The 26,983-nt window shown below is 41.3% G+C and overlaps 2 protein-coding genes across 3 annotated transcripts; both read right to left on the minus strand.

Annotated features, from left to right (window-relative positions):
* Window positions 1–1,121: 1,121 nt before the first annotated feature.
* On the minus strand, window positions 1,122–21,736 carry LOC139907966 (mitogen-activated protein kinase 14A). 2 transcript variants are annotated; one of them, XM_071894508.2, is made up of 12 exons: window positions 21,335–21,736; window positions 14,949–15,078; window positions 10,977–11,035; window positions 9,732–9,843; window positions 8,913–8,942; window positions 8,512–8,559; window positions 8,221–8,335; window positions 7,851–7,922; window positions 5,049–5,128; window positions 4,356–4,434; window positions 3,740–3,913; window positions 1,122–3,472 (listed from the first exon to the last, which is right to left on the minus strand). In XM_071894508.2, exons 1-12 carry the CDS (start codon window positions 21,451–21,453, stop codon window positions 3,405–3,407), a joined length of 1,086 nt encoding a protein of 361 aa, XP_071750609.1. In that variant the 5' UTR covers window positions 21,454–21,736; the 3' UTR covers window positions 1,122–3,404. The 2 variants fall into 2 exon arrangements, with proteins under 2 accessions (XP_071750609.1, XP_071750611.1); XM_071894510.2 differs by lacking the exon at window positions 5,049–5,128 and adding an exon at window positions 5,609–5,688.
* Window positions 21,737–22,208: 472 nt separating this feature from the next.
* tmem167b (transmembrane protein 167B) lies at window positions 22,209–26,583 on the minus strand. Its single transcript, XM_071894514.1, has 3 exons — window positions 26,442–26,583; window positions 25,080–25,211; window positions 22,209–23,422 (listed from the first exon to the last, which is right to left on the minus strand). The coding sequence occupies exons 1-3, from the start codon at window positions 26,449–26,451 to the stop codon at window positions 23,340–23,342; spliced, it is 225 nt and encodes a 74-aa protein (XP_071750615.1). The 5' UTR covers window positions 26,452–26,583; the 3' UTR covers window positions 22,209–23,339.
* Window positions 26,584–26,983: the final 400 nt, after the last annotated feature.

The following is a 26,983-nucleotide window of genomic DNA, read 5'->3' on the forward strand; positions in this document are numbered from 1 at the left end:
GTGACGTTTAGGGGGCGGAGAGCATGAAACCCGTGTCAAAAACTGATGATAAAAGCAATATTTACAATGACTTCCAGCTAATAAATTAAAACATCAATTACATGGATGATGCCCATTTTCTCATTCTGCTGTTGCAGCACAAAGTAGCTCTGAGCTGCTTGTTTTCTAAAAAAGTCACCAACATTACTTTTGTAACAGCATCCATTTTGCTATTATTTCCAACTAAAAACCATTTAAATGTGCTTTGCCAAGTACAAGTTAAAGCTGGTTTATGCTTCACAGGCAAGCCCCACCGTAGGCGATAAATTCGTGTTTTTTTAAATTTTTTTTAATTACCATGTCATGGAGTTGGAGAAATACATTTCAAATTCTCATTCACTAGGCTAACGTTATGACTAAAACTTCAGAAACATCAATTTCACCCCTAATGCACATCCTTTCCTTTTCATTGTGTTGCTTAAAAACCTCTTCACTTTTCCAACATGCATATAGATGGCAGTTCAACAAGAAGTCAGAGAGATGGACTGTCAAAGTGCTGAAGGTGCCAAAGACCTACAGCTATGTGCCTGACCTCCAGGCCAGCATCGTCTGTGAACGACTGGAGTCCGGACATGGGTTACCAAAAACAAGGCCTCAGAGAGAGTGGGAGACCCCAGACTCCTCGGTCTGCTCTTTGCTGTGCCACCACCATCTATAGAGGACTTCCAGCTACAAGCTACCAGAGGTCTTGGTATGTTAGCAGATTTGTCCGAAAAAGTTGCATTATTGATTAGCCTGTCTTACTGAAGTATAGGCTACTAAATATGCTGACAATGGAATGCTGTTATTGCTTTACATATAATCCAGAGATTGATCATCTGTAAGGTTGTCCAGTCCTGCTGTTACTCGGCTGCACAAATGAATCTGTATTTCAGTCTTGTAAACCTTTGCTTGCAGGGTTAAGTGACAAAATCATGAAGTGATATTGATGTGGGTGATGCTTCTAGAGGACCCTGCATCATAGTGATAGAGACCTTGCTCTGCCTGTGTTATTCTGCCGCCTACTGGTAAGAGCATGCACATACAGCCTGATACAAATGTGGTAGATACAGAGACTTGACTAAAATGCACTGTAATACAAGTTACAGGTTTGAAAAATAGTAGCCTTTATTTTCTAATGGTGGTATTTACAGGTGGCTTGGCCTGCTGTCTTGGTACAGAATGTAGTATAGAACATAGTAAAAAGATAGTCCGTTCCAATGTGAATGCATCTCAACCAAAGAAAACAACCAATAAACAAAACAACATTGTATTGACACTGGGAATTGCCTAACTGACAAGATAAATATATTACCTAACCTATGCCATTGTGGTAAAATTACAAAGTATGAGGCTTCAGCATTGACCTTCAGCATCCAGTGAGTAAACGTACACTCCTTCCCACAAACATGTGCCATAAAACTAATGATGGAACCGACCCCCATACTAAACTACGCAAATCAGCAAATGAATAATATGGTTCTAGCATTACTCAAAAAACAGTCAAGTATTACAGAATCACAGAATAACATCAACTCTTGATTTAACACACAAGGAGTAAAATCATACATTAGAAAAAGCACTAACTGAAAAAAAAAAAAAGCATTGCTGATAAAATTTTGAAGACACCGGTATTGTTTGCTTGACATTAGCCATGGCAACTGTGGATATAGCTTGTATGTGATGGGTAAAGCTACTTGGAGGCCCAAAAATTATCTGCAGACTAAAATGTTTCACATACACAAAACCATTGTATTGATAGTAAATGGTTGAACACTTCTCCGAATCAGCTCAGTCAACACTTGTAACTTCTTAGTGGTTTCTCAGTCAATGCAAAATGTTAACATACTATATAATATGTTTATTTTCCTTAGATTCCTTGAACTTCTGTCCTTTGAAAATATTTGGAAATGCTTATAGGGATACTTTCAGAGGACAGTAGCTCAGGGAATATAAAGTAAATAAATACATTAAACTCTGCACATTTGGAATAGATGAGAAACAACTGCAAAATTAGGAGTGCAGTTTGTCAAGTTGATTGACAGCAATATGGTCATCCGCCACAATTGTACATATAGTTATAACAAGAAGTGTTAGTTCTGATACACAAGCAGTAACTGCAGTCACCACGGCTAAGCTGACATAAGAGAGATTATTGATGATAGGTTTGGTTTCTGATATAGTAAACTCTCCATAAATAATAAAAAGAAACTTAAATTCTGACAAATAATATTCTCTTTTACATTGATATACAAATGACATAAAAGATCATAAATACAGGGCAGACTGGTGCCCCCACATTCAATAAACAATAGTAATGTATTTTAAAAATGTAATATATGATTAAAGTACATTGTCAGTTGATGTGATGGGAAACATCAATGTTCAAAAACAATAAGCCAAATCTGGCTTCATCATGCTTAAGTGATAGTTTGTGATAATGGTGACTGTTTTCTAAAACATTCATCTGGGAGCAGAACGGAAGTGTTTAAGAAAGAATTGATACTGAGGAAAGGAGTGGAAGCAGAAAGAGGTTAAGCAGGCAAAATAAGTCTAAAGGGACACATAAGCAAAATGTGCAAATCTCCACACTCTACTTCCGTAAAAAAAAAAAACCCCAAAAAAACAGTAGACATTATAAGCCTTCACATCCAACACTAAGAAACACATGAAGCCTTGAATTTGTGCCACCGAAAAAGTCAGTTTCTTGTTTTACAGATTCAGCCTACTCTATACATATATTTTTATTAAATTACATGTCTTTCAATTGCCATTTTAGGCTAAAATCCAATTATTACTTTTACACGAATATGCTAACTGCTACGATCATTGGAGCACTTATTTATTTACAAATGTGCAGTCATATATACATTTACATAATTCTAAGCATCTAGCATATAATTTTACTGTGTGGGGAGGATAAGCTTTAGACATATCACCGTTTCCAACCTTTCAATCCAACTTTTTTCTTTAAATGTAGTCGTAACTGCTGGATAAGAATTGTGACTCTTAATAAAATACCAGTCAGTGGTTCAGCTGATGTGCGATTACAATTTTTGTGAGTCAAAGAGGGGACACAATATAAACAATAAATATGATATGCTGTCTGAGGAAAAAGAACACACTAAAATGATAAAGAAAATAAGTCTGCCTCAGCCCAGTGTGCGGCAAGCAAAGATAACAAAAAGAGCAAGGTGGGGGCCCAGGTGAGCAGGATGCCGGTTTTAACCCCTGAAATCGCCATGAGCCCCAGAAATGAATGACGGCAGGCACTTGAATGTCATGGTTGTGTGCGTGTGTGAGGAGAGTGGTGGATAGTCAAATGAGATTGATAGTCCTCATAAAGTGTTTCTTGGAAAGAGACGGATGCAAGAAGAAACGCCTCCTCAGGATTCCATCTCGTCTCCGTCAAACGATGGCGGCTCAAAGCTGAGTACCTCCTCATAGGTTAGCCCTAAGAGACAAAAAAAGGCAGGGTATAATATTTCATCACTTTCATCACTTATTTTCAAACCATTCCACAACCAATCTATTTGATACACAAAATGCAAAAATCGGCCTATTCTTCAGCCCAACGGTTCAGAAATTCCAGCAGTGGGGGATGTATGGTATATTATAATTTAAAATAAAACATGAGTATTTAATTATCAATTAAAAAAAGTATTAGTTCAGGCTATCCCTAAAAATGTACGGCCCACCCGCCCACCATCTGCAAACTTACTCTTCCATTCCTCAATCTCCAGCTCGCGGCTTTCGAAGCTCTGGTCATACGGCTCTGCTTCAGGCTCGTCTTCTGGGTCGTGGTACTGAGAAAAGTAAGAGTGGGCCAGAGCCTCAGACGCTGTGATCCGCTTGTCTGTGTCCAGCACCAGCATTTTCTCCAGCAAGTCCACCGCTTGAACACAGGAAGGATGAAGAGACAATGGTGTGTGTGTGTGTGTGGGAGAGAAAGAGCAAGACAGAGAGCAAAGAAAGGACATAAACAAGAAAAAGAGGGACAGAAGATGAGGAAAAAATTAGGGTGTTTAAAAAAAATCATAAAAAATAGAGTGGCAGAAAAAGTTAATATTGAGAAGCTGTTGCTGAATCAACTAAAACATGCATCCATCCCTTAAAAGAATCTCAGATCTAACATAAGTGGACAGGTGTAGCGATGTGTTGTTAAATAGCTGTCAGACCAGCAATTCCACAAAGACTGCAGCACATTTGAATGGGACCAACAAGTCATTAAAGATACCCCTCACCAAATGGCTTAAAATACCACTAGAGGGACTCAGAGAGCCAGGTGCAGCATGAATACTGCATGATGCTGAACAGAGAAGTCAGTAAAGAGTTACCTAGGGGGTTGGCGCCGATGAACACATCAGCAAAGTTCCGCTTGGGCATCTGGGGAAGTGAGTTGATGTAGTTCCTTGCCTGTGAAAAAGAACACAAAGTACTGAACCTTTGACAGAGAAATGCTACCAAAATGGGCAAAAACCTATTTAGAATCCTTTGACATACTTATTTGATTAATTGGATTTGCCTGTTGTAACAGGAGCAATTAAATAACTCCCAAGTTGTGTAAACTGTACCAATCAGGCATGCTTCAAGCAGGTGGATTTACATGGTTAGTTAACACCTAGATCAGACGCATCATCCAGAATGATCAAAGATCTCTCATCTTAAATATCTAATGTTAGTGCGAGTTCATTCTGATGAGTGATTAAGTAAAAAAACATCAGAGAGGCGACAGACACATCAGAATACACTGCACTGGCAAAGCACTCTGGGAAGCCTTGAGAGGACAAGTATGGTGAGCCAGAAAGGAAACAGGGAATTGGTGGAGAGAGAGGAGAGTAAGAGAGGAAAGTCAGCCTGTACGCAGATGACGAAAGAATGTTTCAAAACATTATATCAAGACTAACGATATCTGTCTGTCTTGGATGTAAAACATGAATGTGGGTGATGATTGGTGGACGGCTGTAGCTCGGCCCTCGTTCCATTCGGGGAGGAGCCAAGGCACATGGGAAGGCGGAGGACGGTCTCACCTCATGGCTGGGCATCCTGCTTATGAGGGAGGCCGGGGGCGTCCCCGTCAGGCGCATTATCTGCTGCAGCTGGTTTATATCTATAGCTTCTGAGTCAAGGGGCAACAGTATGGTTGGTTAGGGTGGTTGAGTTTGTTTGGGTGGGGGTTGGGAGGGGTGGGGCTAAGGAGAGGGAACAAATGACAGGGTGAAGATGAGGAGAATATAAGAGGGAGGAAGACAGATGTGTGCTGGGTCTACTCAGACAGTCCAGACACTGTAACCCAGCACTGCCACCGGGGGTCTCACAGTTTGTCCCGCGAAAACATTGGTGGATTATAGGAGTTCACAATATGTGCTGGATAGAAGTGGAAATCAAAGCCTCATGCTGGAGAGCAGATAAAGCCGTTGAGATAGTTCACATCTTCAGAGCAAAACAGGTTCAGCGTATAAGTAGTAGTGCTAGTGCAAAGTCATAGAAAAGACTGACTAACTCATGCCACAGCAACACAGAGGCAACCCAAACGTAAAGCAAGAGGGACAGTGGAACAAAATGGAGAGGGATTGTGATTGACACTCACAGACTCCGAAGAGATTTTCATCAAGAGCTCAGGCCCTGTGGTTCCGACGAGCATCATTATAAGCTTCAACTGATCAATGTCTACCACGCTCACATAAAGGAAAACAGGAGGGATGGAGGGTATTTGAGAGGTAGGGAGAGAGGGGGGAGAGGTAGAAGCTATAACGTGTGCCTGAATGTCCTCTTTCATTCCTTCAAAAGTTAGGAGAACGTGAACCACAGTATTAACAACTCAAAAGTGGATTTCATTATCTCTACTGTGCACTAAACTGCAATGCAGAACTGATACTGAACAATTACAACATAGGCCACTGAATAAAGGTTGAAAGATTCCCAACTAGGCTCATGAATACAACTATTCAATAGGGCAGGATTGTCTGTGGTGCGGTTTAATGAAGCAAAAGCATAAGCAAAAGCATCTGCATTTCCCTCAGACCATGTCATGCTATGTTAGTTGATTGTGCATTCAATACACCACGATGCCTATAATAATGCAATATGCAGGCGAGACATAACAGAAATGAAGGCCAACAGTGAGCTAAATAGTATTTCTCTATTTCTCTAGAGTCTCTGTGCATACTATATGCGGTGTGCACAGCTGTCGAGAACTGCTCACAGATAGTGTGAAAGTGACTCGTTGATGCTAGAGTGTCTTCCTATTATGTGCTGCTCTCCACTACAGCAAACATATTAGCCAGATAACAAGTACCTGTAGTTGCCTAGGTGCAAAAACCTTCAAACTAGGTAAAAAAAATGGTGCAATCCTTGGAAAATTGATGTAGGTGTGCTTGTCACCCTTGCATTAGCTGCAGATGCACATTGGTATCACAAGAGGGTCGCAGAACGCATACGCATTAAGACTCTAAACTCAGCTGAAGTTAGATCCTTTCAGCAAGTAATACCTGACAGTGACACCATAATTTAAATATCAACCTAACTTCACCCATCAGCGGTAACTAGTAATTTTCCTATAATGCCATTCCTTGTCCAGTCTAGAATACAGTGAGTGATGGTAATATAAAAGGTTGGGACTCTGCATAATTAACATGAACTTTTATCCCATGAGAACGGAAACACATATAGGACCAAACTCTTACTTGCTTCTTATCACTAGCATTCGCTGCATTTGTAATGAGCCAGAGGTTTGCAGTAGTCACACAGTGGCGAGAAAGCAGAAGTTATGAGCAGTTATGATGATCACTAGATGGCGGGTGAAAGATGTTATCTAGTAACTATAATGTTATTATTACTACATATAATATTACAAGAAAGAAAGAAAGAAGTGTATGGTCAAATAAGCTTTGTAGGTGGGTAGCTCTGCCACTATCTCTAAGTAATGTAGAGATAGTGAGAGGGCACACACACACACACACACAGAGCATGTGATAAAGGAGTGGATGGCTTGATTGGTAATTTAGAGCAGGACAGGACATACAAACACATTATGTAACAACCACCCCATGCTTTTGATCTTTCAGGGGCCCTGGCTAGTGTGTGCCAATGTCTATATTTGAGGTTGTGTTGCTGTGTGTGTGTGTGTTCAGTGTGTCCTAATTACAGAGAGTATTCATAAGTGTGCGTTTTTGTCTTAAAACATAGCTTTATGCTTTTTTGCTGTGCATGTGTGGCCTTGTGGGTGGGAAACAGGAAGGTGTACTGTTTTATGGAGAAGCAGCGGAGACAACAGTGGGCAGCGTTGAGTCATAGACCACAGGGGACTCTCACTGTTAACTCATGCTCATGCACACTCACACACACACACATACACACACACACCCTTCCTTGACAATTCTGATATGCTCAGTAAATATTCAGTAATGTGCTAAACTTGGCTCTCACTTAAAAGTGCATATTTCTTCACAACCTAAAGCTTGTTACAATGAGGCTGTAAAGTCCCCAATTGGTTTTCATACAAAGACATACAATGCAGTATACAAAACATCACAAAATAAGTGAGTATATCTGCGTGAAAAACTGTGGCATTAGCAGCAAAGCAGCAGTTTGTGTGAGAGTCCGGCAGTGCAGAGGACAGTGGATCTCTTTCAGCCATTCTGTAGATCTAATCGCAAGTCAGTACTGTGCAAGTCAACGCTTTCAACTTGAAGGCCCACGTGGATCCACTAGTCTACGACATCTTTTAAAATCCATCTACTAGCTCTTCAAGGTCTACCGGACATCTACAGGGGTCGACTCTAAGAGGCTATTTTCACCTCTGCAAGGCAATGACAGTGGTGGAAGGATACGGTCTGTGCCAGGGAAGAGCGTTCGTCCGGTAAGTAGTTCAGCCATGATGCAGCCCACCGACCAGATATCCACTGTAACACAGGGAAAAAGAAACATACAACAAATAGCACAGTGAATAGTCTAGAACAGGACACAACTTGTCTGTATCCTATTCAGTGGCTGAGTTCAAGTTGAAGTCTTTTAACAGCATAATGCAGATTAATGTGAATCCAGTAGCAGCTTTTTCATCTTAATCGCACATGGATGTCAGAGAGCCATTTCAATACAATTTCAAGTTTGTGAAATTGTGTATGATATCATGTTAAATTTAATTTCAGTCTTAATAACCTTTGAAGCTGTGTGTGTGTGTGTGTGTGTGTGTGTGTGTACCTGTCATGTTGTAGTGCATCCAGTTGAGCATGATCTCTGGGGCTCGGTACCACCGGGTGGCTACATAACCCGTCATCTCATCATCTGTGTGCCGTGCCAAACCAAAGTCCAGGATCTGAGGGATACATGGGAGTGGGTTTTTGTGTGTGTGAGAGAGATAGAGAGAGAAATATATATAGAGAGAGAGGGAGATGAGGACATACATGAATAAACACCATCCCTTCCACAATCAATCCAATCCAATATATGATGAACCTCATCTCTAAGTTGACTATAGCAGCCTTTTCTCACCTTGAGCTCACAGTCTTCATTCACAGCGAGATTACTGGGCTTCAGGTCCTGGAGAGTGAGCCAGAAAAAAGGCGGGAAGGAGACGTCAAGAGGAGGGCATAGTAGCAACAGAGAGGTATTGTGGTAACATTATCATGTTGTGCATATTGCACGTAGCTTCTTTAATCGGCCATTGGGTGTAGACTTCCCTCTGTCTATGCTTATCGAACGCCTCCAACTAGGACGGCTGATGTGGTATCATTTTAGCCGTCTGAACATAATGAGTGAGGTGGTCAAAAGGAACTTGTAACTGATACCGCTCTAAGAGGTTTGATCAATACACAGCATGTGTTCTCTGATCTACTAGAGCTACTTCAGAGCTCACGTGTATTCATGCACATGTAGGGAGGTTCGTAACTTACTCTGTGGATGATATCTGCAGAATGGATGTACTGTGGGGGAAAAAAAAGAAAAACTTAAAATCTTGTGTCAAATTCAAGTTTTAAAATATTTGGCTACAGCATGGTCAAAGATACAAGCTCATGATCACTACTAGTAATTCACACTACTACATATGATTTGCTATTTTTATATTGACATCATAGCTTGCTTGCTCCTTCTAGTAGTTCATTTCAATTGTAAATGTTAGTGTGTGCAATCTTGTGCCATAGATACAGGAGTTACCAACACTACTCCAGTTTCTGCCAACTATTCCCCTGCTCCCCACTTTCTTTGTGCCAAATTTTAAACCTGCACCTGTTTCAACTTTGAAAGGAAAGCAGATGGAGAACAGCCAAAATAATATGGCACGGAAATGACTCTTTAAAAGTAAGCCCTGTTCGTGAAATACTGCACCAGCTTATTGTTTTATACTTGATTTTATCATGGGCAATAATAAAGGCCTACTGCATAAACACACAGAAATCCTCGACCTCGTCTAAAACAGAAGCCGAGTTCTAGAGAGGATTCTGCAAACCAAACATTCATGGTAACAAACATTGGTTTTTTGTATCCCATCAGAAATTGAGCAAACTGGAAAACTGTAGGATGTTATGCAGTTTCAGTATACTGATGTTGGAGAAGTAGGTTGCTAAACATAAACCATTTTCAATCATTTTCAAATCAGTTGAGTAAAACAGCCTATTGATCAGCAGGGTGTAAGGGAGCGTTCAGTGGGTGTGTGGCTTGCTGAAATATGTTGGTATGCTCACAGACCCAGGTGTGGTGGAAGATAAGCTGACCTTTAACCCCCTGAGGATCTGGTAGATGAGGAACTGGACGTGGTCGTCAGTCAGCTTCTGACACTTGACGATGTTGTTGAGGTCCGCCCCCATTAGGTGGGTCACCAAGTACCTGCAGATCACACAGCCACAGCCAATCAGATTAATTTCATAAAAACATAAAGAGGACAATAAACTCTGCTGTATCCAAATTCTGAAGCATGTCTGTTTTAGTGTTCTTTTATTCATTGTTGTCTTATGGTTTATAAAGCACTTTGTAACTTTGTTTTTAAAAGTGCAATATACATTTATTTTATTGCTAATTGATTATGAAGTGAAACCATGCGGTCATAGCTAGTGGTTCATGCTAAATTCATGCAGATAAGAAACCCTGAATGGGGAAGAAAGCTGAGCCAGTGCAACTGATATGAAGAGGGTGGGAACGTGCAACAGCAATAGTAACCTGTTAGGAGGATTGTTTTACTCATCTGTTCCATAGAAGTCTCTAATTGTCTCTTGACAGTGGAATGTCTATGGCATGCAGCCAATAGATCAGCTGGACTAGGCAATTCCTTGTTGGCTAAAATTAGTGTGTGTCTGTATGTGCATGGTATATTTGCATGATCTTCCATATTACGAGAAGATACCAATATGGCCTGGCAGCATGTGCATGCCAGGATGAGCCACTGGAGTGCACTGGAAGGATTTATTTTACCGTTGTTTTGTCTTTCTTACTGCTTGCAGACAAAAGAGAAGAAGTGTCACATCTTCAGCTGTTATTCAATTTCAGTGCTGTGTGTGTGCAGTTGCTTCACACATTTTCACGAGCGCAACATGCTGATGACGCTACGGCTTGCAGAGAACTCAAGGTCACTGATTGAGTATTCTGTGCTCGCGCACACAGCCTGCACCCCTGGAGACGGCCAAATGGCTGTTACCATGGAGACTGGCTATAATGTGCACAGCGCACGTGTTCACCCTACATTCATCTCGGTAAAACTCGCCACATGATAGACTCACGTGAACTTATGAACTAAAGGATTATGATGCGACTACATAATTGTAGCTATGCTTTCGTGTTAATCTTGCAGCCATCTACTAAGATGAATGGATTCATTGTGAGAGAGAATAAGGGAAACAAAAGCTATAGGAGTGGCTGAGACAGAAGAGGTAGGGAACGAGACTGAAAAAAGGAACACCCAGGAATCAGAGAAACAGAGGAGAGACAAAAAGAGAGCAGTGAGGCAAAGAGAGAAAGTAACTTACACATCATTGAACTCCTCTAAGCTTGTCGCCGGCGTGAAGACATCTAATAGACCAATCACCTGAAGGCAAACAGAGGTCAAAGGTCAGAAAACATAAGCAAAATCTCAGCAAAAACATCAGCAAAAACCAGGAGTGTTCATTCACACTCCTGGTTGTTTGTTAAACAACCAAACGGCCAATTTCCTTTGATGATTTCTCATCTATCAAGACATACGCCTTTACTACCACAAACAGTATTAGTGGTTAGTAGTTTTGTTTCAGTCCTCATATTAGAGTGACCAGCTGCTGTTGGTCGGTGAGGACAGTAGTCTATAATTTTCAACTGAGTGATGTAGGCATTATGGAAATAAGAATACTGCCTGCTGACCTTGATATGATCCTGTCACCACTGTTCACCTACTAGATAAAGTTCTATGAAGTAACTACGAAAAAATGTCTTATTTAGTCAAACAAGCAGACTAGTGTCTAATCACACTATTACAGATTCTAAGGATGCTAACTTCAGTTACCAAGTGGTTCTTTCTCTTGTGAAGCACCTCTTGATCAGCACAGATTACAATCTTATATAAACAGCTTTTACCAAATGTGTGGGACTGATAATAACCGCTGTAATAGATATGATTCCAGGGAGGAGAGGTAGTGAACAAGTTGTGGAGAAATGTCTGCATGGAGTTGATGCTTTTTGCAGTTAGTTAGGATAAGCACCAGTAGTATGGTTAATGATCTGCCTAAGTGAGAACAAAAGAAAGTATTTATTTAGGGCACAAAAGTAGTCATATCAGAATGACTTACGTGTGTCTGGTTTTCGTATGATTGTTGCAACAATGGCCGGTTGTTTCCAATACCTAAGTCCTGAGCTTGTTTACTTTATGCACTCTGATGAAAGTTTGGCAGCTGAAATGTATTAATGTTTCTTTCAATGTGCGTACACGTCATTTGTGGGATTTTCTACCCTATTCTCTTTTTCAAGTACTCCTAAGGGGAAGTCAGTTTATGATTGCACAACAGGAAATCCATGTAGAGCAGAGAACACCAAAAAACAATGTGTGAATCAAGCGATAGAATATAATATTCTGCACGTATGTAAGAGTATGTTAGATAATGATTATGTGCACATTACATAAACTTGTTTTGTATGGTTTCAGTGAGCAAGAAAAAAGAGAGATAACGGGCAACAAAGATATGGAAAACACATAGAAGGATGTGTGTGTGTGTGTGTGTGTGTGTGTGTGTGTGTGCGTGTGTATGTGCGTGTGCGTGCACGTGCGCGCATGCACACATGCATGCATGCTGGTAGAACGCAGCCATCAGTGCCAACCCCGCCCCCGCCCCCGCCCCCTGGAGAGAAATTGAGGTGGGTAAGCAAGTGTTGTAAAAACACAGCAGCAGCCCGCCCACACAGGGCACAATCCCACAGCTTATTGGTGGGCCTGAGCCAAAACAAACAGCTGATTGGTCCACTCAGGCCTTCCAAAATCAAAAACCCAGGGAGTCTCCTGGCAACAGTGTAAGGATAATCTCACAGAAAAACACAGAATCCCTCCTATGTAATGCATAAAGGGTATTCAAGTGGAGGCAATTTATTCACACTTTATGCAGATGGTTTAGAGAGGAAAAAGCTTTATCAAGAAAGGCAACTGTTTTTCTGTTGCAATAAGCAGAGACTGACAACAACATGCTCATCAATCATAACAAAACTGGTGTGTGTGTATGTGTGTGTGTGTGTGTGTGTGTGTGTGTGTGTGTGTGTGTGTGTGTGTAAATAAATACGTTTGTACTATGATTTATGTTATGTTGGTCAGACGTTTTTTGCAGATGTATGTTTGTGAGACACTGTTATACTTCCTGAAGACAGAAAATATGGCAAGAAGTACTGATTCTGAACAAAACTCTGGTTCCGCTACAGACCCGTTTCTCAAATGAATGCACCGAGGCACTTCACCAGCACCAATGCATCATGCAACATTCCAATTCCAATTCCAGGATTGCTTAACACACTGTTCAAGCTGTCCCTGTGGTGAAATAAGGGCTTGAATAGACAGCAGGATCCAGGCAAGGCAATGTTGTGTAAGCGTTGAACTGTGTGGACAGAGTTGCAGCCAGTTTAAGTTGTGCTTTGGCATGAGATATGAAGTTTCATATGGAACTTTGTCAAAACAAAAGGAGAGGGCTGGATTGTTTCAATATGGCTTGGCTTTACTGCCATGCAATGTACTTCAGTGGTCTAAAGCGAGTATCATGTAAACGCGACGTCCTGGGTTCGAAACCGGCCCAGGCCCAGATGGTGTTGAGTGAACTATTTTACAATGTGCAATTCCTTTTTTCCCCTCACAAACAAAAAATGGTTCTAACACATAGACTGTATTAAAAATATGTACACTAACAGAAGCTTCCAAACTTACTCACACACTCATATACACCAGTGACCACTTGACTCGCACCCCACGGCACACAGAAACCCACCATCTGTACTTCAGCCTGACAGATCACAACCAATGCCATTTCATAACTCATGAGCGTCCCCGCAATTAGGTCAGAGTAAGTGAGGCTAGAAGCAGCAACAGCACACAGTGTTATCACCTTGCTGTACTCTAGCTACAACAAAAGGAACCAGGAATTGTGTGTATGTACTTGTGTGTGGGAAGGTGCATGTGTGGGTGTTTATATACATGTGCAATATTTATACATACACTCAGGGACACAGAAAACCATGCCGACAGCAGTGATTGTGGGAGGGGAGTAACAGCAGTTGCCGTTACCACAGTAAAATGATGTCAACCAAAATCACTGCAGCAACAAAATGAGAAAAGCCACCACTAAAACTGATAGGACTACACTTTGTGCAGCATGACGACATGTTTGAAATACCTACAAGGTGACTCACTGCTCACCAAGCTGCCCAGCACAACATGCTTTTAATCTCTCCCTGGGAAACCCCTACTAACAGGGGATCACATTAACCAGATTCCCCCTTGTTTGAGGCCAAGTGTGTGTGTGTGTGTGTGTGTGAGTTCACAATTGTGCCTACTTGAATCAAAAGCAGATTTACACTTACTTAAATGGTTCTACAATTTATTTGCCTGCTCTCCTGTTGTGACTAGTGGAGACCCTGACGTCACACCAATATTGACACTGTTGGTTGAATAGTCACAACACCAATGGTCACATTCGATTCCTGTCTTCAGGGAAAGTTTCTAGTTTTAGAGTTTCCTGTAAACTCCTCCCTTATGTGGGTCAGCATAACCATAGCTACCACCCTGAGGGCATGTCTAAACAGAAAGCCAATTTTCTACTGTAAAATGTCATCATTAGCTACAAGTCAACAAGGATACAGTCAGCATAACAAGGTGAGCAGTGGATGATCTCAGGCCAAGTTGCAGTTTTTGGTTCAAATCAGCAATCCGGTGGCAATGTTAAAAATGCTGGAGAGTGATGCCAGAAAAACTGAAATGTCAAACAAGGCGAGTGTGGACAGTGAAGTGCTGTGGACAGAGGTTTAAAGCAATATTCCACTTTTAACATGGGGGTTATTTAGCACTTGACTGCCATGAAAACCATGATATAAACTAATCACCAAGATTGGATGCAGCTGGGACGAGTTTGTAGCATTCAGATTTTTACTTCCCATTCATTTGAATGAGGCCATGAAAATAGCCTGAAAACTTACAATTAACACGTTTGTGAAGATAGAAGAGAACATAGCGGAGGCATGTATCCCTCCGCTATGTTCTCATCTATCAATAAAAATGCTATTTGCCGAAATTATGCTCTAAAAAATATGACCAAACGTCAGTTGAAAATCACAGTAGCAGGATCTGTTGTTGAATCTGTTCACCAAACTCGTCCAACTGCATCCAATCTTGGTGATTAGTTTATATTATGGTTTTCATGGCGGTCAAGTACCAAATAACCCCCATGTTAAAACTAAGTGGAATATTGCTTTAAGGCCAGGGGGAGCTGCAGGTGACTTACATTCTCGTGCTTCATGTGTTTGAGCAGCCGCAGTTCTCTGTAGGTCCTCTTGGCGTGGATGATGGACTGGAAGGGTCTGGACAGCTTCTTCACCGCTATCTTGAGGCCCGTCTTTAGGTCATACGATGAACTAAGAGAGACACATCAAACACAGACGGCGTCAGAAATTGATAAGACCTGCGTCAAAAGTAGTAAACGCACTGTATCAGGCCAATAACAATTCTCATATCAAATTCTTAAACAGTGTTCCTTAATTCAACTGAGAACGAGATGTTCCACTAGAGTGCGTAGGTGGCCTCAATCCAGTAAGCAAACCAAATCATTGCATAACACTGAGCACTTGGTTTCACTTCATATTACACTCTGCAGCCTGAGGCGGTATGGGAAACATGACAGAACTTGTTGCCAAATATCAGCTCCATTGTGCAGCACAACAGATCTAGGAGTGTGAAAATCAACCATTTGTTTATGGGAAACATAATTAACTGAACACAACGTTGGACACTAAACTAGAAATTGTCTTGCTCCAAGTAAATAGCATACTGAATGTATTTAGCATGGTTAGATCACAGTATTGTTGTATTCAGCAGGCTTATACTGTGTGTACACTTTACAGACACAGCCAGACAATCTTTGTTGAGAAATAGACTAACAGTGTTTAGATGTTCCAGTGGGAGCGGTAAAAAAAAACTCTTAACACGCAGTGCCCCAGACACTGGGAATGGGGCAGGAGTAAATCCAGACTTCCGATCATCGAGGGGTTTGTCTAGAAAAAGACACCAAAGCCTGAATGTGCACAAACATATTTCTCTGCGGCCAGATAAACACTCTGGAAAACATTAAAGGAGCCACATTATAGCCATTTAAATGTCCATGTATAAAGATATTTGATCATGGCTGCTTACATTTTCAAAAATCCTTGTCATTTTTACAGGCAGTTTGAAATGATCTCCAGTTAACATGTAACTGGACGTGGTCTTGATTGGCACCATTTCCTAGTTCCTAAACAATTATTTAAATTCCTCTAGTCAATCTGACTCAGCAGGTTTGCATCATTTGAGATAGGCGGGCTAACACCGCCTGCCAGTCAGTCTGGTGTCGCAGCTCTCCATGTGAGAATTTATTCTTCACATTCATTGAAGACATAACCTATTGACTTCCCTGTCTGTTTGTAAAACCACTCCAAAGAACATTACTCTTATCACGAAGCATTGTACATTTGAAAAACAAATGAGAAGTTACAATGAAGCATTAAAAAAAACTTATATGACAGAGATATAGCTTAAGCAAACACAGTCTACAAACAGTAATTAAGTGTGTAACCAATTTGACCTTGTTTCCCCCATACATGTAAACATGTTTCAACAGCAATAACCATCTTTATTGTTAATGATGATAATGATTCAATATGCATCATATCTATTAATAGCATGAAACTCATTAGAGCGAGGCCAGAGTCAACTCAGAATCAGCACATGGCCTGCAATTCTACTGAAGCTGTACACGTGAGAGCGTGCACGGCTATGTTTGCTCTGGTCCTCATCATGCACAGAAAGTGTGTGCAAGCATTATGGGTGGGAACCTTTGGGAATCTCACTATTCAGTTTTCATTCTGGGGGTCAGGATTTGATTAAAAATTGATTCTTGATCACAATCATCTACACTACGGGCTGATGCATAGATTCTAGATTGCCATTTTGAATTGCCCACTTGGCTAAAGTAGACAGTTAAATTCATTCCAGAGGAAAGCATATTTTACATGTGATCTAAAAAAAACAAAACAAGGAAACATTATATATATATATATATAAAATGTACTTAAACTTCCCTTTTATTAATTAGGGTATATCAACATAATACTGCACAGTGGAACACCTCTTCCCAGGTTTTTAAGAGCATTTGTGTGTTGAACTCACTGTGACGTTTGTGCTTTTGAAAAAAAAGTGACAATTAGTGAAAGTTTTTTGAAACACATGGGCGTGTCAGTTGTGACTGCTTCAGATCCACAGATTTAGCAACATCCGAGTGCGTCTAGTCAGGTGAGCATGTAAAGTTCATTGTTGCATCGTGTGAGTACTTAAAAAACGAATAAAGAAAATTGACAAACGATGTGGCTTTTATCAAGTTAATTTCTCTCCGCTTTGTTTTGACATCCGAAATGCACCCACATATCTGCCTTGAGACTTGTTGAGGCTGGTTTAATGGCATTTGCCATTGTCCATCACTGTCGAGCCAGTGGAGAGGGGTTTGGTCAAAAGGAGCGGAGTCTAAGATAAAAGCTAAAAATTATATGTGCTCTTATTCTATTACTGTAAAATAACATAGGCTACACATTCAAGTATCGGTACTAGGATTTAAAGAATCGACTCTGAATCTGACGAAATAAAATCATCAGAGAATAGAGTTTTTTACCCAGCCCAGCTAGCATGCAGAGGGTGGAAGGGGCACCTCCACCCCCCTTTGATCGATGATTGGGATCCAACTCTTAATAAACACCTATAAACGCAGTAACACCAGACTGTAACATCATAATGCATGAGACAGACACAAAGACAGTATGGTGGCAGCAGAGAGCGAGGCAGATGGGCCTCGCCTCCCCATGGAGAGTGACATCGCTGCATTTCCTGTATCTCTGAGGGAACGCAGCCCAGTTATGATAAACCACATTCCTTCCAGGTCAATCACTTTGTCTGCCACACAAATGGATGACTGCAAGAAATCAGATGAAGAAATCATTTTTCATTTTGGTGAAATGAAGTATTGTTTTTTTCCCCTATTACGTTCTCTATCCATGTAGGGGATGAAAATGAAAGACAGACCTTTTCCTTCTTTTCTAACCTACTTTAACCAGACCAGTTGACTAGGAACGTTTCTTACAGCAATCAGGAGGGAGAGGGACAGTAACACACATTCATACATGGGAGCTACTCAGTAGAACTACTGTCTTGAACTGGTCTTGAGCTGCTCTGTGGCCATTAAGTTAAGTGCCTTGTTGAAGTGCACCTCAACAGTACTTGTTGAGGGGGAGAAGAGAGTTAGTCATTTCCTTTGCCCATATTTTATCAGCTGATTGAGGGATTTGAGCTGTATATGAGTTGCCAACCTTGCAACTGCCCATGAATGGCAACTCAAGATCTTTGTTTTCTCACACGCACTGTTCACGCACTCAGACTTGGGCAGCAGACAGTATGGTGCGTTGTGACACAATGTCTAATGTTTGAGTGCATAGAGCAGCCAATAACAGTTTTATAAACAAAGTCTCAGACACTCACTCAGCTTGTTAGAGACAAACTTATGGCCCTGAGTGCAATGCAACCATAATAAGAATAGTAAGATAAGCAGTGTGCCTTTTCCCGGCAAGTCGGAAATAATCTTCCACACCCAGTGTATGTCCCAACCTTTCAGAATACCTTGAATGTGTCTCACTTCCAAGGAAAAACCCATACTTAGTCAACAGAAGCAATCTCAAATACCTACCAACACACACAGTCTATGAAGCTACAGCTAATTTGCAGGACAAACATGATGCGTCTAAGCACACACCATCCAATTAGTCTGTAATGAATGTAGCCTAAGTGCAATAACGAAGGGCCGTAAAAACGTGGGCTGTAAAAGGAACAACATTAAGAGGCCAGCATCAACAGGGAGGCAAGTAAGCGTCAGCATTATGTTATGACTGACTGAGATGAGGTTGCCACGCTGTCACACACTGTCAGATGAGTACAGCTCAGCTACTGATGAAGGTTAGTCACCAGTGATCTTCGAATGCTAAAATGCTCTGGGGCACTAAAACCTAATCTGTGACCTAATCTGCTATATGCCAAAATGAGGGGTTCTACTCTTCTGACATCAAGTCTATTATAGTTCTTCGAATGACAATTGGAGCTGAAGTCATATTGGATTGCAGGTTTTTTCAACGTAAGCTTCCTGGTGGTTAGGAGAGCTAACAAGTCAGTGCACATTTCTCTGAAGTTAAAACCAAGTGCGTCAGCCAGAACCTGCGCAATATGTCACCAGTATAGCCTCATCAACACCACAGTCTCATCAGCACAATATTATAACGTCTTTAAGGACATATAAAGAATGCTGTGGCCCAAGTAGGCACGCAACCAAGAGGCAACCAAGGAATCCATGCTGAGACAAACTGACTGGAAAAATGTATTGTATTTCCTGCTGGACAAAGAAGTCACTGAAGAGGAAATCACCTTGAAAGCAAACTGAGAAGTGGTCCTTTAACACACCCGTGCAAGATGGCAAAATAAACACTTGCTCACTGACTGGACAGATATATAAAACATTTGAATGGAGTAAGTCACATTCAAGCATGTGAGGCAAAGAGAAGTACAGCAAGCCTGCAGGCAAGGCACCTGTTTTTTCTGCTCAGCTGAGCGACCAAGACCAAATAACACGGAGGCACTCAGCACAGTCCATAACCTAATCCCAGCCAGCAGCATTCACTTTGAACTCTTTCTTTCCTGACCTATCCTGGACCTCCTCCAAGTCTGACATTTGAAGAATGGAGACAAAGGTCAGAAATACGGAGGAGGTGGTAGTGGTTTTCTCAGACGTCCTGCCTCTGAGTGACAGGTTGATGAGGAAAATATTTTTAAAAAATACACACACACACACATAGTGCTTCCCATACTTTTCAGTTGGGCAGAGTTCAAGCTGAGGGCCCGAGGAGAGTCAGGGTGGCAACAACAAAGACTGTCCCAACTGGCTGACTGACTGAGTGTGTGTCAGGCTGACCAACAGCCGTGACACGCTGATGCAGGTAGTATGAGGTTATTAATACTGTTCTGATACCTTCTGAAGAGTTTCAATAACACCTTCCTATTTAGACCACTTTGCGTGCAGAATGTCTTGTAAGCTATCGTATTGCAAAGGCTTTGTGACCAGGATGGGACGTTTCCAAGAGATAAGTTTACATGTGAGAGCTCCTTGCACTGGCACAGGGTGTAGTGAACTACAGGCAACACAGTGGAAATGCCCCAAAGGCAACTATAGAGTAGCAGCAGGAAATAGGGAGAATGATGCTGTCAGCCCTTTTTGTCATCATTGTGGAGCACCAAGGCCAGCTACACCAAGATATTAACCAGAGAGCAGGGATTTAGTGGAGGATAAACCACCGAAACTCAAGTCTACACACCTTTTTTATTTATGGAAAATGGTTTACCCGTCGTTTTAGCCTGACATAAATGGTTATTACGTACATGCATAGTATTAGTACACATCATAGTAAGTAGCATCAAACTGAAGTAAATTATATAAAGATATTGTTGTTTAAGAGGAAAATGCATACATTAATGACTTTCTGAAAATATAATAGTTTTTGTCTCTACTGGTGGTTGTGGTGATGACCAACTTGAGGTCAGTTTACCCACCTTTTTATTCACCACTACATCACTGCCTGAGACACACACACAATTGACGGGTGTCACCTTGTGGGAGCAGAAGAAAAGACTAACAGCACCAAAGTTACAATTACGTTACGATGCGATCCGTGAGTTTGAGATGACTAACCGAGTCACTGCTGAGGCGACTACCTAACCTCGGGACTGTGAGTCATGGGTGTAACACAACGGGCGAAAGGGTGACATCATTCTAGACTCATCATCGTCGGATGGGTTCCTATAGAGAGCACTCACTATGGACGAGGGGGCCTACTTTCCGAAAACCACGTGACTTGCTGGTACTCTGCAGTCTGCACCCGACTGGAAAGTGCACAATGTATGCAACGTGCCAATGAAAGGCCAAAAGTGCATTGTTCAAAGTACCAGTCCCATACGTATATTACTACAATACTATTCTAATCGATGTTAACTGTTTATGTATTGGTAAATGCATCCTCGCCATAAAACGACCATGAATCCTGTCTCATCATGTGGAGGCACCACTTTGGCAGATGATGCAAGCAGGAACATGTCGAGGCTTCTTCGCCACAGTCTAAAAACAGTGAACTCAAGAGAGAATAGCCCTTATTCTGCATAAAACGCATCTAAACTTACTCTTCACGCTGCCATTGTGCCTGCTGGACAATACGTACGATTGTGTCACCGTTTACACGACGCTACGAGCAAATGAGATACTAGGCAAGGAGGCAAAATGTGCACAAAAACAAAATAATCCCCACCCGCCGAAGAAATGCGAGTTACCCCGAAGCGCGCACGATGTGCCCTCAATTTGTTATGGTGAAAGTATGAAATGTAAACAAAAGGCACAAGTATCCCCTTTACTTTCAGAGTCATCCTTTACCAACCAGCTATAGATTGATAAGCAATTCGCGGAGAGGTACGGGCCTCTGTGGGAAACCGTTTGGCCATTATACCAACCGATAGCATTGTGCAATTTGTTGTGTTCTCGGTACTACTCTGCAACACGCTTACCATACGGATCCGTAAGCACCGGAGCCGACGGGGGATAAGTTCTGGTACCGCGCCGGGACCTCCCATACGGTTTTGTTGAGCTCCTGTCGGTAGAAAAGGGGTCTCTCCTTCTGCGACATTCCTGCGGATTTACCGACCCCGCAGTGACAAACAAACCAGTCGAAACTTCTTCTGCCCTCTCCTCTCTCTCCTTCCCGTGTGGCGTGCGGGCGTCCTCCAGTCAACTCAAAACAATCGAGGCGGGCCGAAGTAGTACGCGACTTCAGCCTCCCAGTTGTGCAAATTCTGTGCAGTTGTGCAAAATTACCCCCCGTGCACGTCGGGCTGGACGCGGGTTTGGAGGCAACTTCCTCTAGAAGACACGTTCAGGTCAGGAAGCTACGGACGCTCGCTGGATTTTTCGCCCCCGTTCTCGTTTCGCTGGGTGCGCGGAAACGTGAACGTGGGCGTCGCGGTTCTCTGTCACGGCTCTCCGTCACTGGCAGTGCGCGCTCCCAACAACAATTGTTGTCTCGCGAGAAGTAGGTTATTATTTGGAACGTAGGGGAAATCCTAGAATTCCTACTGTGGGCATGTTAGTTGGAATTTCCCTCTATCAATCAGCGAACACGTTGTTTTACCGGTTCAAATGTAACACACATACTTCAAATGAGAGCAGTCAACAATCTTATCGATGTTATGTGAAATATTTGACTGGAAACTAACCAGGTCATGATCAAAGAAGGCCTAAACTATTACCAATGCAGCAACAAAGAGTCAAATAATAAATCTCCAACACATACATGCCACTTACAATCTCTCAACTGTTTTGTCTTTTATAAAAATATATATATATGTAAAAAAAAAAAAAAACACCACAAACACAGATCTTGTCTGATCAATGCTTTACTGAAAAATCCCCCCAAAACACCAAATAACTTTCTTATTTAGTATAGTAATAAAAAAATAAGGTGACAGCTCAGATAAGGGATTTGACTATAATCCTTTAACTTCATTATTTTTAGACTCAGAATAACAGTGTTTAATTAAGACGGTATGATAAGCATCACCCCTATTTGGCATTGCAGTTAAATCTTCAGGCAGGCCAGACACAGTTACCCAATTCCACATGTAATATATTTAAATATGCTTCTTCTAAAATTATTGTAGTCTTCTCTGTGCAACACTCTGCAATGTTGACAGGAGTTTTACTTCAAGTGACTTACACTGACCAATCTGTGAGGCTAAATATAAACGTAAACCGTACAGTTGGATGCATTGAGTTAGAGTAAATACAATGTGCCCCAGTGTTAAGTGTGTACTTCAAACCTGAAACAAAAATACGAGACTCAGAGAAGCCTAACAGCACTGTTAAGAAAAGGTAAGAGATCCGAAAAAGTAAAATATAAAGTGTACACAAGAACAATTTTATATATTAGCTTTGTTTCTCTTTTCCCCCCCTTGATTGAAGGAACTGATACAGGAAAAACTGCATAGGTGTGACCAAGCAGAATTGATCACTTTTAGTCTGATCACACTTAACCTCTGGTATATCTCTCTTGGTCATACTTTTTCAAATATATACAGTTAGGTTACTCTTATATTCTATACAGGTATAAGGTATAATGCAGAATTTGACCCCTTCGCACTTTGCCCTTGCACATTCTACATCCTTCAATATAAATTATTATGGAGGAGGTTTGGAGACAACAATAAGATGTTACCCAGCAATAAAATGACACCGTGTCACCCAACGGGCTCTCTCCTCTTTATCATATCTGTAGGGTGAATTCAGGACGACCTGCATGTCCGCGGTACACAGACATAGAGGAAGGGAGAAGTCATGATCCCAGTCACCAGAGGGGGGCAGCACTGGCTTGTCTTTCAAATGGGTCCACACAGCGATAGGGCCTCATCGGTCACATAATCCAAGAGATGTCCACAACAAGGATTAACGCATGACCACTCCGGTGAGTCCATCCCCAGCCTGCACCCGTCCAGTCCTTTCCAGTCCAGTCTGATCCTCTCATTTTAGGAAGACCAAGTAGAAAGCCATCGCCAGGCAGGAAATCGCCACGGCGATGTGAAGCCGCGTCCCAATTACTGCAGCTGAGAGCAAGGGATGGAGGATCAAAAGGATGAGTCAAGAAAATTACAGATAAAATGGCATACACACAGAACAAGGAGAGAATAGCAAACTATACAAACAAATGTGTATTATTTAGTTGAGTTGTTTGTGAGCATGAACAAATGTCCCCAAAAGCCAGAAACTAAAGAAGGCTAGGTTCAGACAGGCAGCTCAAATATAATTTTCCACATATCTGATACGAGTCTGATATTTTTTCTAAAACCTGAAGTTCTCTGAACAGCGGAAAAAGAAAAAAACACATAGAATCTATCTTCTTAGATCAGATGTAAAATCACAAATCATAAGTGGTTTGAATGCAACTCATTGACCACTCAGATTGGATTTCCAGTGTTTCCATCCTATCACTACGAACACAACATTTGATATCACACAGTACACTACCAGTCAAAAATTTGGACACACCTGATTACAATGCTTTTCATATCTTAAAGCTATTTTGATCTAAAGGCTTATGCTTAAATGCTTGAAATTTGTTTTTTAGACAAATATAAATAGTGAATTTGATGCCTATGAATTTCTTTCCAAAGCCTTTGCCTTTCCATCAAGGTGGCTACTTTAAAGAATCTAAAATATAAGATAGTTTTGATTTGTTTGACAGTTTTTTAGTCACTGCATAATTCCATTTGTGTTATTTAATAGTTTTGATGTCTTTACCATTATTCTAAAATGTGAAAAATAGTAAAAATAAAGAAAAATGTGTGTCCAAACTTTTGACTGGTAGTGTATGTGACTTCCACGGTACAAAGCCATTGGAAATAATGGGTTTTAGAGAGCAGGGGTGGAGTTTTCCCATCCTATGTCAAAGTCCCTTTAGTCAGCGTGCACATGCCTGCGTTGTTACCATGACAACCAATGATGTAATGACAGCAAATAATTATACTGTTTAAACACACAAATCCAATCTGGTCACTTTTAAATTACAATGTGGACTGTCAGTGACAGTCAGACTTTAGATTTGAAAAACAAATCAGATTTGCCTGCTGTCTAAACAACATAGCATAGGGCTCTATCCTGCTAATGTCATCAAGATATAAAAGCCACAGTGGCTCCATAGACAATCAATGACAGACTAATTTTGTAGGCTCACAGATAGTTTTTATGCCTAAATGTGCTTTATTCTACAGTTGTATCATCAGTTCTGCACCCCAACATGTATCTATCTCCCCAGAAAATCTCTTTGGATGCTCCTACAGACATTTTTACCATCTTTCCCAATTCATTCCTTGCGGAGCATTTCCAGATTTCACATTTTGATGACACCTCATGTTCAAGGATTAGTTCTCTGGTTTCTGGCTTTGAGAGAGTTGTTCAATCACACACATATTGAATGGACTGTCCTATACCATAGGGATAAAATAGGAATAGGAATTCAGCAGAATTCTTAAACTGACAGGATCTGATGTTACTATCTCTTGTGCCATAACCCAAGGTGAGCATTCATATAGAGGCCCAATTCAGAGTTTAACAGAATGATATACTACCATGCAAATGAGTACCATAGAAAACATCAGGCTACACTGTCATAAATCTACAGGACCATAAGAGAGGCAGCAATATTCACCAGCTACCTACTCCAGCTTTCAGGGTGAGTATACTGTTAATGCATATTATGCGTACCTTTGTAGAAGACGCCCCACACCCCTTTCTTCTCCGAAAGCAGCCAGCTGTTGAGGCGAGGCACCTTTTTGAGGTATGCACACGTGCAGATGAATAGCAGTCCAAAGACCAGGATGCCATCGAAAGAGTACACTATGGAAGAAGGGGAGGATAGTATCATATGGCCTTCCCTAAGTTGCCTTACAATGAAGCAAATGCACAGCAGTCTGCAAGCTGTCAAGAGACCGCTTCAGATATGTTAATCAACAGCATTTCAACTTCTCCACTCAGATTAATACAAGAGAAATTAGTTTGCTGCATGAAATAAGACATACAAAAACAACAATCACAGAAAATTCAATACTGTGCATATTATATTACAATGCTATTCCAACAGAAATATAATTGCATAAATAACTACATAAAAGGCACATAATGCGCCTGGTCAAAGTCACACTACACCACTTGAAAGCTGGGCAAGATCATATTCTGTTGTGGTTTGAGTGTGTGTGTGTGTGTGTGTGTGAGAGAGAGAGGCAGGAGATCCAGGACTTCCTAGTCCTGCTCCTGTGGGACAATAAAGTGTCTCCTAGAGGTAAGAATAGTGGAGTGAATGGACCTTTCTTCAGCTTCAGTATCCACATCAGTCTTGTTAGGGGCTCTGTTATTTTACAAACGGCAAGTTTGTTTAAAAGGTTATAATGACTTTGCCACACACCTTGTAAACTCTGGCCACTGTACCGACTTTTACTTCAATATCTTAGGATACTCTATATGAAAAAGTTGCACGAGTTCAAATGCACCTGTCCACCGGCCAGGAACTGCGACTCTAAACAAACACCCGTCAACAGAGCCATTGATTAGCCTCAGTGTCAAGCTGTGTGTCCACTCTGTTGACAAGTCAGTGAAGCTAGTAGCAGACATATAGTGTAACCAGTACGAGGGTGGATACAGCCAGAAACACCTAAATATCTGTAAAGCTAGTTGGTCAATGCCATACTAGTGCAAGTCCAACCTGACCCGACAGTGTTCTTGCTTCGTGCGTACTGTCGTCAGTCGTCACTAGGAAAAGTTAGCATTAGCCCGGGCCAAAGCTAGTTAGCAAGCTATCTTGTATTATTAGCCTGACAAAATAACGGTAGGTCACCAGTATTAAGTAGTCTTAAGTCACTAGCTATTTATTAAGCACTACAAACTGTGCACTGCACTGGAAATTGTAAGATAGATAGTTGATATTACGGTGTTAAAGGTTAGTTAACAAGAAGTAGTCTGCTGCCAGACAGTCTGGGCCACGTCTACAGCTAGTTCCCATGCTAACGCTAGCAATTCGCCCAAGGAAGTCCCAACAGTTTCACTGCTAGCCGCACAATGCAATAAACATACCATTTGTCATATTCGCTGGTTGCTTTTTGGCGAGGTTATGTGACTGTTTCTTCTTTTCAATTAGCAATCCATGTTATGTTAAAAAGTGGAGCTAATGCCTTCTACTTCGCAGCCAGATCAATAATGGATCTCCAACTAGGTTGACATTTCCGGTTTCACTGGCTTTGAATCTTCTTCTTTTACGTGTTGTGCCTGTTAGTTTCATACTTGTTGCATTACTGCCATCTAGTGGATTTTGTGAAATTCAACACGATAAGGATTCAACCTTATAACTTGCATAGCCCCCCCCCCCCCCCCCCCCCCCCCCACACACACACACACACACATTAAATCCATCATATATTTTAATACAATCAAACTGCACTTACAACCATGTTGAACATGATTTGAATCCATCTCTCAATATCCTGTGAAGATCTTCACCTGCAACATCACTAATATCTACCTGATATCTAATATTATAGTCACATCTATCACTCTCTGGCTTTATTCAGATAAATAGTTTTTCTCCCCTTTGACTGCTCAATCTATTCTCATGACAA

Source organism: Centroberyx gerrardi, chromosome 5, assembly GCF_048128805.1.
Source record: "Centroberyx gerrardi isolate f3 chromosome 5, fCenGer3.hap1.cur.20231027, whole genome shotgun sequence".
Classification (NCBI taxonomy): Eukaryota; Metazoa; Chordata; class Actinopteri; order Beryciformes; family Berycidae; genus Centroberyx; species Centroberyx gerrardi.

What these genes read in the sequence shown, in the direction of transcription:
- LOC139907966 (XM_071894508.2), bottom strand. Translation starts at nt 21,453, where the DNA reads ATGTCGCAGAAGGAGAGACCCCTTTTCTACCGACAGGAGCTCAACAAA. An exon ending in GGTGCTTACGGATCCGTATG is followed by an intron (nt 15,079 to 21,334) that starts GTAAGCGTGTTG and finishes TGTCTCTCTTAG; the next exon opens with TTCATCGTATGACCTAAAGA. An exon ending in GCTCTTCCCTGGCACAGACC is followed by an intron (nt 5,129 to 7,850) that starts GTATCCTTCCAC and finishes CAGAAGCTATAG; the next exon opens with ATATAAACCAGCTGCAGCAG.
- tmem167b (XM_071894514.1), bottom strand. An exon ending in GTGGGGCGTCTTCTACAAAG is followed by an intron (nt 23,423 to 25,079) that starts GTACGCATAATA and finishes CCTTGCTCTCAG; the next exon opens with CTGCAGTAATTGGGACGCGG.